Source organism: Peromyscus leucopus, chromosome 1 (assembly GCF_004664715.2).
Source record: "Peromyscus leucopus breed LL Stock chromosome 1, UCI_PerLeu_2.1, whole genome shotgun sequence".
Taxonomy (NCBI): domain Eukaryota; kingdom Metazoa; phylum Chordata; class Mammalia; order Rodentia; family Cricetidae; genus Peromyscus; species Peromyscus leucopus.
In genome coordinates, this window is record NC_051063.1 from 108,405,590 (window position 1) to 108,418,487 (window position 12,898).

The 12,898-nt window shown below is 45.4% G+C and overlaps 1 protein-coding gene across 1 annotated transcript in view; it reads right to left on the reverse strand.

Moving 5' to 3' along the window:
- Positions 1-12,898, reverse strand: part of Tenm4 (teneurin transmembrane protein 4) — a 2,730,446-nt gene that overhangs the window by 180,594 nt on the left and 2,536,954 nt on the right. Inside the window, 1 exon segment of the mRNA XM_037206447.1 lies at positions 3,040-3,210. Coding sequence (XP_037062342.1) covers positions 3,040-3,210 — 171 coding nt within the window.

Consider the following 12,898-nt stretch of genomic DNA (forward strand, 5'->3'; position numbering starts at 1 on the left):
TAAGCTGTTCCGTTTTGGAGAGCCCAGCTGAGCCCATGTGCAGCAATTTGCATGGTTCAAACTAATAGGCAATTTTGATTCCATTGCAAAGAGAAAGCATGATTCCTAACCCACCAAGTCAAGTGTCAGAAATGCTTGTTTATTCAGTGATGCCCCTTTTCCCCACTAATGCAAACACAAGGTCTTGCAGGGTTGCTTCAGGAAGCTGCTACATTTGGTTTGTGTCCCATGAGGACCCTAAAATGATTACAGCCACTTTGAAAATACAGTATAAATTATACTTTGATGTTATTCTCACAGACACGACAAACACAGTCCTGGGATTAGCATGTATTTAATTTATATAATTAAAAAGATGTACTTTAAAAATATTTAAAAACTATCCCAAACCTTAGTGTCTGAAGCGGAATGGCCCCAAACTAGGTGGACAAGATGAGGGACACCAGCTGAACTGAGGACCACTCTAGATGAGTAGCTGCCCTCTGCTGGGCTCTGAGAAGAACCATCCTCATCCTTGTTCTATGGGCAAGAAAACTAAGGCCAAACAGATGAGGAAACCAGTGTAAGTTAACAGAACAAAAGAAAGGCTGGGTTGAGAACCACATCTGGGGCTGTGTGGCTCCAAGGCACACTCACCCCCTTTTAATCGCCTCATACTGCTACTCCCACCATCATGGCGCAGAGACGCTAATCTTAATTCTGTAATTGATGCTTTTCCCTGATACCATCAGAAGGGACCAGAAATGTGCCCTCACAGTACAGTTAACATTTTCACTATTGAGATACAGTCTAAGGAAGCAGGGGTTTATCATCACAATTAAAAACAGAAACTGAGTAGATATTGGTTTGACTGGGGTGGGATGGGGAAGAACCACGTGGTCTCCCATAGACTATAGGAAACTTTCCCTCTGCTTTTCAGGCACATGCATTTTTTTTCTCACAGTAATTGCTCTTGCTGCTGACTGTTTTCCAGTACTGCCCTGCATTTAAGGGGTTTATAAACAGGATTTCCATTTGCATCAGTAATGACAGATAATCCCTTTAAGCAAAAATACTTCAATTAAAATAAGCCAATAAGGCAGTGCAATTTTATGTTGTCTCTTATCTACACCTCCTGCCTTTCTGGAAAAACTAAAGAGAACCCAAACAACCCACAAACTAATTTCATTAGAGTGGAAGATTTCAGATAGACTTAATTCCTGCTGAAGGAATGTCTGTTAGGGATCACAGTGGGAAGAAACTACATTGTGTTACAGGAGACCCTTTGCCAATTCCATGATGGGTAAAGAAATTTTAAGTGTGTTTTCAAGGGCTGATCTAAAGACAGTTGTCCCTATATGAGTCTTCACTAGTGGCAATAGACAGTATAAACTGGTGTGAGCATTGCAAGCCACCGACAGGACCATGGACAGTACCACCTTGATTGGAAAGATCCCCAAAGAACATCACTTAGTCCTATGATGATTCTTTTAGAAATTTCACCTGTAGATTATGTAAGCTGCAATGCACTCTGAAGAGAACCTGTGCTCTGAGCACTGAGCTCAGTGCTGTTTGAAGAGGAGACAAGTGAAGCCTGGAATGCCTAGCTCAGGGGACATGCTTAAGCTTACACCTCAGTGTCTCCTTACATCACACCGACTCCACTAGTGGCCTCATACATGCTACCTTCTTCCCTACCCTCTCACTGGGCAAAGGGACATATATTATTTAATGGTTTGGGTCTTAAAATCTTTAAAAAGACGAAGAGGCCTGGCCTTTTCTTTCTAAATAGTAGGTAAGTATTTAGGTTTAATTCTTTCAGAAGGCTCCTCTTTTCATGTCCCTTAAATGTGTCCATAGGTCAGTAGCTGACTTTGAACTTCAGGATCATCATTGCAGAGGTCATGAGGAGGTACTTTGAGTAAGCACAAGTTACCCTTTTCGCCAAAGGCAAATCTTTGAAAGGACACAGAGACCCAAAAGATATGGCCCCAGAATTAGGGGAGGCAAGAGGAAGCTTGGTGTGAGCTGTAAAGGTGGGAGACACGGCTGCTCTGCTGCCTGGGGAACCGCAGAGCAGCGGTGCAGAGCACAGTAGATGCAGCAGAAGGCTAGGCCACTGTGCCGTGAGCCTGAGCCACTCTTGGTTGACAGTGGAGGAAGTCGTATCTAAGAATTGTTATAAAGACCCTTGAGGAACTCAAAACCTGGGTCTGTGGACTCACACTCAAGAATGCCAGACCCAAAATTTCACCACCACCTCTGTCATGGATAGAAATATCTTTGCCTCACTGCACAACAGGATTTCACATCCATGTCATCTTTGAGGTCCTGTAACTATGGCGGTGGGTCAGGTGGTACAAGTCATGGAGGGAGTGAGAGACCTCAGGTCCCAGATCTGAGTTCATATACTTAATTCTGACATTCTGTGGGCCATGTCACTTCATGTGATCACTTGTGTTTGCACCTAGAATGGACATAACTAATTATACCTACTTCACTGGGTTTCTGTGAGGTTTAAATGTACAATGAAATGACCTTAGTAAGAAGTTTTTGATAACACAGTGAGTAAACATTAATTATTGTTACTACTGCAGAAGAGGAAGCTGGGTCAGATCTACTAGTGACTTGTTCCGGGTCGCTGGGGTGGGTTGATCGCCTGGAACCTTTCCATTGAAGCACGTGATCTAAAAGTCTTTTCACTGGAACACGCTGTCCCTACCATGTCCCACACATGGCTCTTGATTGCACAGGGCTTACCCAGAAGTGCTCCCCCGACCCCACACAAAGATGGATAGCTGGCAATGTGAATGCCCCTAATGCATCCTTGGAAGCATGAAATGGGATACTGCAGAGCACCCTGGGTCCTTCTGAACCCTGCTCTGAGCTCACACTGACAGGGAATTGCGGTGAAGACACAGGTAGACCACAGCCGGCATGGAGTGTACAGGATGGAGGAAGCATGAGCTGGAGTCAGGCAAGTGAGGTGCAGGATGGAGGCCTTCTCCATTCAAAGGCAGACACAGAGGACTCACAACACGGACGACGCAGCAACCCTACCTTCCGTGGCTCCTTTGCCTTTCCTGTCAGGGTTCTCTAAGCCAGTGCCCCCCGAGGGATACAGGGAGACGTCCGTTGGCACAGGCCAACTGCTGGCTGTGTCCTCCGTGATCTCATACATCTGCCCCTCCATCGGCTGCAGGTGCCAGTTTAGGCCAAACAGGTGCATGGCTGTGGTGAGCAATGAAAAAAGTCATCCTTTTCTGCTGGAGGTGGAAATGGAACTCCCAAGCCACAAGGAAAGGGGGTCTGGGGTGGGGAACACAGACCCAAATTCACGTCAACAACGGCCCCCGGAGAGAGATTTCTTAAGGTGTCAGGCCCTGCAAGGGCACTTGGGGCACAGTGATGATCAAGGTTGAGACCCCGCCCTCGAGGGGCTCACAGTCTGGTGATGTTGGGAATGGATGAGAGAAGTCAGAGTTTCAGGAGGTCTTGACCTCTTCCTTCAAAAGAGAAATGACAATCTAGAGGGGAGAACTGTAATTTGTATCACAAATGATTATTTCCCTAATAGAAAAATAACACCAACCAATAAGTAAAATTTAACAATGCAGTAGAAAAATGGGCATAGGATATGGACAGAAGGTGACAGAAAAGGAAATACCCAGGGCTCTCAATCGCGTGAAAAGGCTCCTAACATCGCTCACTGTGAAATAAATCTAAGTTAAACTCTGAAATATTATTTTTCACATATGCTTTGGCGAAGACAAAAAGGACCGGAAATACTATGTTGGCAGAGGTGGAAGCAAGCACCCGCACACTTTGCTGGGGGGAGCATGAATTGTTTGTGATAAAAGCCATAAAATTTCAAATACATTCACCCTTTACCCTGGGAGTTCAAGGTCCCAATTCTAGAAACTTCTCCTCTGGATATACTCACACATCTAATAAACTATGTACATACAAGGTTACTCATTACAGCATAATTTTAATAGCAAAATTTTGTAAACTGGTCCATTGATAAGAGGTTAGGTAGGGTCTATCCACACAACATAATAGCAGAGATCACAAACAGACTGAGAATGCTTTTTATGTGTTTTATTTTTTTCCAAAACAAAAACCATTACCTGCAGAAGAATGTGTTTGACACACTGCTTTTGGCTCTAAATTGTACAGAGTATCTAGAAGGATATGAAAGACTATTGTAACACCAGGTGATCCCTGTGAGGGAATAGGATACTGTAGGGAATGGGATGTTCTGCACATCTTCATTTTGTACCATGGGCATGTTTTCCTGATTTAAAAATATTTTTCCCAAGTAGCAAGCTACCAAATAGTCTGCTGCAACAATCTAGAAGAGGCGCTAAGATACCCAGGAATGAACACTGAAATAGCCAATGCTTGAGAAGGCCGTGGAAGCTGGTTCCCAAAAGACTTGTAATCTAGTGTGTGGCAGCTTCACTCTGGGAATCCAGACGGAGCTGTTGACATGGGCACGGTGGTGCCCACCTGTAACCCCAGCAGTGGGGAGGCTGAGGATGCAGACTGTGAGGGGAAGATCTATAGAGATGGGGAGCCAATCTGCTCCATCTGGTGAGACCCTTTCACAAAACCAAAAAGTAAGGGCCAAGAAGAGATGCCACTGGTAAAAGCATGACATGAGTTCAATCCCTGGAAGTTGCCAAAAGCTGGTTACTGGAGCATGCATAGTGGCAAAGACAACAAAGAAATTCTGCCTCAACAAAGTGGAAGGAGAGAACAAACCCCTAAAAATTGTGTTCTGATGTCCGCTTGAGTGTTGTGGCATACATGTACCCACACTCACACATTACTACATTACACACAGACACAGACACACACAGACACAGACACACACAGACACACACACACACACACAGACACACAGACACACACACACACACAACCAAAACAAAAATCATCCCACAAAATGAAAGAAAACTTGAACCTTGTCAGTGGTCTGCACTCAGCACTTTCAGGATGCTTACTCTGCCTTTCACATATATAGCAAGCCCTCACCTTCGTGGATCCCACACCATGGTGTATGTAGTAGCCCTTCATCTCATTGATGAAGCTATTTTTAAAGGTCCCTGTGGCAGGCTCTAGAGAGTTGGTATTGACTCAGACAGCCAAGGCCCACAGTAAAACAGGGAAGACAGATGGATTAGGAAGTCTACTCAGAAGATCAAGGCCCAAGGAGGGGGTGACTGAGAAGAAGGACCATAGAAATGCAGGGAGGATCTACAGAGACAGGAAGGTCCAGGGAATTATACTTATTACATACTGTGTGTGTCTGGTAACTTATACACATTATGTCTATTAATTCTCATGGCAACCCCACTAGATTCAACTTTGAGAGGACAAACAAATATTAGGTTTTTAATACAAATTAATCTGAAAAAAAATTAGAAAGTTAGTTGAAACCATGATATCTATAAGACAATGACTGAGATGTTTTACTCTGTACCAGACACTGTGTTAAAACTAATCAGAGTAATGCATACTTTAGCTTTCATGCCAAACCTAAAAGGTTAATATTATAGCCATGTTATAGATGACCAAGTGAAGGTAAGGGAGCAACTGGCAAATACAGGGTTAAATGGACAAGAAGAAGCAGAGTCTGGTCTAGAACCCACATCTGCCGAGACCTGAAAACTCACACCATGAGTCTTTCTATGGAGCCCAGGCTCCACCCACTTAGCCGCTGCCTCTTATCAGCTCTATTTCACAAGGTGGCCATATGAAGACACCCCTTCTTGGACATCAGACAGCCTAATGGGGCTTTTCGTCTGCAGGCTGAAGCACAGGACTCTTCCACAGGATGCTGAGAAACAGATCCTCGTGTTATAGCTAAGTTCACGGATGGTGGATCTGAGGACCTACAACAGCCTTCAAGTCACAAAACACTGTAGAGGAACTTGGCACACACAACACATTCTTGTGACTCCGGGTCCATATTCAAATCATGTAGGGGACAGGCACATGCTTGATTCAGCCAGGAGGTTGCATTTTGGTGACAACAGGGAGAATGATCTTTGGCTTTGGCTTCTATGTTGTGGGACCAGAGTAAGCAAACTGGTTCTGAACACTAATTGTTGCTTCCTTGCTGCAGTAGTATTATCTGAGAAATGGGGAAATACATTTTGTAGTGTTTTTAGTACTGGAACAGTGGAGTACTGTGTCAGAGGGGTGCTGTATCAGAGGTGTATACCATGCCAGTGGGTACTATGCTCTTAGTATACCATATCAGAGGAGCACTGAATCTGAGGTGTATATACCATGTCAGTGGGGTACTGCACAGTAGTGTACCATGTCAGAGGGGTTTCATGTCAATGGTGTAGCATGTAAGAGAGATACAATGTCAGAGGGGTATGTCAGTGGAGTACCATGTTGTAAGGGTACAACGATTTAGTGCACCATATCATCAGTGTGATACCATGTGGCAAGGACTTTGTCAAGTGTACAGAATTCCCGTGGTTTCCCGGGCATTCGGTTGGTGCTGTCAATAATGACAGTGATGGTGACATCAGCAGCTTCCACCGACTGAGCACCTTTTTAGCCAGGAGTACTGTGCCAGGTGCTTCGCCCTGCTTCCCACTTCTGAGTAATGGTGACAATAAGAAGACAGCTTGCCCGCAAGGAGGGAAACTGCTATCCTAGGTGGAATTAGCTCACATCCCTACTTACCTCCCCACTGTTTTAATCTATATATTGGCAACTCCAAAGGTAATGGAGAACTTCCTTGAACTACACACAACTCAGATGTTCGCCGTTAAATGAGCAGCACTGCTTCCCCCATTAGAGTCAATTATCTTATCTGAGAGTGCCAAGTGCTGTCTTGTTAAAAGGTCATGAGAATTAACTAATTCCAGAATGAATAGAATGCTCACAGCCCTGCGAAGAGAAACATTTTTATTGTCAGAGTTTTCTCTTAATTTTAGGAAGATACAAAAGCAAGCCTTTTCTTAAAAAAAAAAAAAAAATGAGGCAGGGTTTGGGTGGGTGGGAGGGCAGCGTCTCAGAGATGAATCTGGTTCCCAAGTCCGGGGTCCCAGGGGGAGTTAATAGGGTAAGGCAGTTCATAGTGGGGGGAGGGAGCTGGAAGTATATGGTGGTGGGGTGCTGACATCTTATGCTCTCTGTTCTGCCTCCCTGGTAGTAACAGAGGCCCACACAGCTGTGAGGGTGACAGGGAGTCTCTGGGGCCTGTGGAAGAGACCCCTGTGAAAGCAAAGCTCCATTCAAAACCGCTTGTGACTGATTCCCCAGAGACTGGGCCACCCTGCAATAACAGTGGAGGACAGTGGTAGGGAAAGGACCTAGGACATCACGGTGGAGCTGAGAAATACCTTGCTGATTCTTCACTACTAACCTACCAGGCAAGAGGTCCCCACTGGTGCAGAGTAGCAAGTCTGTTACAGGGGTAACCAACCACTTTCTGATTGGGATTCAGGCCCCATAGACAGGAGGGAATTTAATCTGGCACTATAAACCTCATAAGGAGCCTGGGCCTAGGAGGATGTAGGCCTTAGTTGGGAAAGTGCTGCTGTTATTTTGCTAAATGGACATGCTGTGCCTGTCAAATTGCCTTCTGCATAATTGTGTCTATCCCCATAGATGAGTGCTGTTGGCAGCCTTGGTCAGAGACACTTCTTTAAACAGCGCACTGGCCAGAGTGCTGAGACGATGTGACTGTTGAAGATGCTCAGCCATCCGTGAGACACCTTTATCGCCCTCTCCCAGGCTCAGAAGACAGGAACACCAGGGCAGAAGGATTGGGTAGAACACCGTAGAATGCTACCTTCTGCTCATGGCACGACTTTTGTACTCTTCAACTCACAGCTGCTAGGATTACCTGCACAAGATGGAGCCTATCAACATCCAGCCGTGGAGCAGGGAGGGCCGTCTGAGGCTCCACCCACCCCTGAAGATCTATAGGCAATTAATGGCTGCTGGTGAAGAAAGGCATTTTCTGTTGTGGTGTAGCCAGTGGTAAGATGTTCATGCTTCTGTAAGTCACCTTTCACCCATCTATAGGCAAACCTAATGAAACTGTTTGTGTCACAAATTAAAAAAAACAAAAAAACAAAAAACAGGACATGAAAGTCACAGGGGAACTAGTAGGAAGAGGAAGGTGAACATGGGAGTGGGAGAGGCGCAATAGAGAGCAAAGGAGGGTAAATATGATCAAAATGCAGTATACGCATGCATGAAAGTGTCGTAATGAAGCCCACTATCATGCATGATTAGTATATGCTAATGAAAACCACTGGAATCATTGGAAGGTGAGAATTACAGACATGGGATTTGAGGAGGCAGAGGCCAGCAAGCAATAGCATCTTGAAACCAAAATGAAGAGGACCTTTATTAGCCTTCCATCAGGGGGCCCAAATAGAAGTCATGCTAGTAAGCCCTCAGCTCTGTCACAGTCCTGTCTGGCAGGTGATGGACAAGGGGAAGAGGGAGGAAGAGAAAGAGTCTGCCTTGCTTGGCTCTCTCTGGCAGATGGACACACACACACACACACACACACACACACACACACACACACACTCAGTCAGGAATTCGGTCCTCAGAATCCAGTAGCTATAGCCACCACCTGATCCCTGACAGTCATTCAAGTCACAACAGTATCATTTGAAAAGTGTGCTCCATGGCCAACAGCTTGTGCATGTCACTCAGCCTCATGCTCATGTAGAGGTGGGTTGAGAAACATCAGTGAAGAATGTATATATTAGTGTTGAAACGGAAGCTGAACTAAGGGGACCTTTGAGTCACTGCAAAGGGTTATGGTGAGCTACCTACCAAGACCAGACAGCAGAGCTGCCCTAAAGGTAGGGCATGTTTCAAGCTCTTCCTCTTTCTACACTTTCCTTTTAGTTGAAGACACAGGCACATAGAGCTACCCACAGAGTAAAGGGCGAAATGAGTGTTGGAGGCTGGGGCTGATGGGGCCACTAAATGATGGGGTCTCTGCCCCACACTAACCCTCCTTTGAAGCTGTATAAAGCAGTGAATGCAGTTAGCCAAATGTTCTGAAAGTAACAACCATGGATTAAAAAATAATAATAATAAAAGAAGCCAAGAAATATAAATGATCATCCCCAGCCGCTAAGGATGGACCAAACCCTTCAAACAACATTATTATTATATTATATGATGTTACTATATCATAATTATTGTATTCTTCACTCTCTGAAGGATGAAGAGTAACCACCCACCAACAGACATTGCAGGATTATGTAAATTACACCCTGCACTGTGTATTTATAACGAAGGTGCAAATCCCCGCTCAAGTATACTGAGAGTGACCTAGATAAGAAACTTGGTTTCCCATTAGACAACTTGTAATTCAATGAAAAGGTGACAAGATGCTTGAAGAGTTCAGAGAGAGGCTGTAGAGAAGGAGCAGGGTCCACAGGATCACCTACATTGAAATGTTAATGATTTCTAAAAGCCAAGAGCCAGGGTGGGAAAGTTCAATCGCTCTAGCTCTGGTCCATCTGATCCTGGGGCTGACATTTTCCTGTCACCTTTTCCTGCCCAGTGAGACATGAGCGATGGCTCAGAAAGTGCAAGCTTTGTCCTGACATTTGGGGGGAAAAAAAGACTCCATTGATGTTCAGACACATGGAAGGCACCCTAGCCCCACCCCAGAAGAGGCAATTAACGAAGTCACTAAGCCAGTGGAGGACCAGGCTGGGAAAAGGGGGTCCGTGCAGGAACTCCCCTGGCATTTGTTCTGCAGCAGCATTTGTCCAGGGAGCAGTAGAGAGAGTTATAACTGCAAGTAACTGTTGGTCCGAGTAGCATTTAAAACATACATTTTATTTATCTATTTTTATCTGTATGGATATTTTGTTTGCATGTATCTCTGTGCATCACTTGCATGCCTGGTGCCCTCAGAGGCCAGGAAAGGGCATCAGATGCTCTGGAACTGGAGTTATAGATGGTTGTGAGCTGTCATGTGGGTGCTGGGAATCTAAGCTCAGTCCTCTGGAAGAGCAGCCAGTGCTCTTAACCTCTGAGCCACCTCTCCAGACCCATCAAGTGACACTTTTGAAACAAAAGTGGGAACCAACCTGGGCACATGGCTGGCTACCTGCTTTTCTGTTTTCATACTCACATTTGGGGTTTTTGTTTGTTCAGACCTAGTCACTTCTATGAAATTGAGGTCACTAAGGTGTTCTGACTTGTGGTCTTCCAAGGAGGGAAAAATGACAATATCAATATAAACCAAGGTGCCCTGAAAAGGCCAAAGTTATGCTGGAGGTTCTGCAGATCAACGGAATAGAATTTCATTGGTCGAGGAGAGTTGGAATGCTGAAGATCTAGAGCCAAAATTACCTTGGGCTGCCTCCAGTCTTCTTAATAGTCGTTTATTACAAGCTGCTGCGAGAGATCTACTCTCCTTTTCACATCAGGGAAACTTTGGAATGTAGTACCGTAATCAGACCACTGGCATCCACCAACACCAAGGCTAAGCTAGCAGGAGCATCTGAGACCTGTAGGAAATTACCCTGCTTTGCTATAACTACCTGGTGTCCCCACAAAGTATCTGGCAAATGCATTGATTTAGGATTTCCTTTAGTTTTTGGTGACTATAAAGATTTCCTTAAACTGTGTCCAGAGCAGAACACGTCACTAGAGTCACCTGAATCTGTATTCCCAGGTCATGGTCTCCATATTTGGCTGAGGATAAACTACTTCTCACTGGTGTTTTACATCAACACCAATAATGACAGAAAAGGCAAGACCACAAACAAGAACAGCAGCTTTTCATCTCTCAGTCCACATCCCTGCTTTTCCTATAAAACTACCACACTTGAGAGTTCTGACTGAGAACCCAGTGACACAGAGATGCGTGTGGCAGTGTAACAAAAGTGGAACCAGAAGCAGCCTGGACACCTGACACGGGAGACTGGCTAGGGTACAGCCACCGCACACATGACAACAGCTATCACAAAAAAACGACAGCCCACAACGAAGAAGACATTTGAGATGTAGTGTTGGGGCAGGGAGCAGGGCATGAAAATGCAGTTTTTTTTTTTTTTCTGGCTGTGCTTCTGTATGTACTTCTGTATATGCATCTAAAAATCAACAAGAGCCAGGTGTGGTGGTGCATGCCTTTAATCCCAGTACTTGGGAGGCAGGCAGGTGGAGCTCTGTGAGTTCGAGGTCATCCTGGTCTACAGAGTGAATTCCAGGACAGCTAGGGCTGCTGTACAGAGGAACTCTGTCTCGAAAAAACAAAACAAAACAGCAACAAAGAAATAGATTAAAAGGACACCTTGCTTTGATCAGGGTGTTAGGCTTATAGATATGTTTTGTTCTCTAGTTTCCACGAGCCTGTTAGCGCTATTCTGCATATGAGAAGAGGTTCTGTAATAAATCTCCGGCAGGGCAGGATCATTCTAAGGGTGATGGAGCCAAGGGAGAGGGCTCTACCACACAGCAAGTGTCAGAGCCCAGTCCCCGGAACAAGAGTTAGACTGGGTTCACAGGTGAGAATGAAGGGCTCAGAAAGGCTCTGTGACTCCCAAGGACACACAAGTATGTGACGGGAGTGGCATTGGATTCCAGCTCTTTGTGGTTTCAAAGCCTGAGTTATCATCCTCTGATGAGTTACAATGGCTAAAATTAAAACAGTGACAACAAAACAATGCAAATGTGTGCTGTAAGCACAGCTAGACTTGATCTTTGGGGCACTTCAAGAGGAATCCTTTTTAATCCTGACTGTCATAATCAAAATCACATACATGTCAGATTGTAGCCAAACTCAGGGTGGGGTCTGTCCAAAGAACAGAAGAATATGGTTGTTTACTGACTTTGGGCAAAAGTCTTAGCCTCACTCACCGTTAGCTTCCACCTCTTCAAAATGAAGCTTAGCACACCCCTCCCAAAGGATCAAAGAGATAACACGTGGCATTGTCCCAGAGCCGTGCCGAGCACACACTAAGAGCTTGATAAATGGCAGCTGTCATAACCACCGTCACCTGATATCTCGCTGTCCTTAGCTCCTGTACTTACTGAAAAATTAAGCCAGTTCTGTTGTATCCCCTGTTTTTCTTTCTTTCTCTGTATTCCTCATGACTTCCCTGCCACCCCGTTTGCAGGTCCCTGCTAGCTGCAGGCGCTCTCTTGTTCCCAGGAGTTGACAGACTTGGGGCACGGAATGAGAGTTATTTGTCCAACAGATAAAACAGCTTTTAAGGGGAGAATCGCTATAAAGCAGGCTGACAGGATCCCACCGGTGGCTACGTGGGGCTAATTTTAAATCAAGTAAATATACTGCTTTCCCTCTGGTCCCTGGCTAGAACGTGGCTGCAGCAATCAAGACTATGGTTCCTCACTCACAGACACACTGTTACTGGAGAATGGATTCTGGCATCATGGATCATTTTCCTGCACTATGTAGAACTGGGGAGAAGGGCCACTTATGTGCGGCAAACATGTGAGCCCATGGTCAATATGGATGCCCTTTTAACTGGAAGGAACAGAGAACCTTGAAAGGCAAACTGAAGATAAAAGGAAGCAGGATTTTAATTGGCACAGAAGTTCTTACTGCACCAATGGATGAAGAAGGCCTCCCTTCAGCCCCAAGCAGGCTCTCCTAAGACCTCTTCCATGCGTTCCTAATGAAGGGGCTGACCTGCTCCCACCAACCTTTCAAGCTGCCTCAGCTTCATCACCTGGCTTTTCCCTGTCAGTTGCCAACAATGCTGATTGTAGATTGGAGCCACAGCAAGGACTTACGGGGATGACCCAGCCTGGCCTCAGCGGTCAAGGACATATGGCTACCTCTCCAGTGTTGGCACTCCAGTGGTGGGGTGACTTCCTTTTCTGCAGCTGCAGTCTCCTTATCCCTAAGATGGCAGCACCAATCCCTACCTTCAGT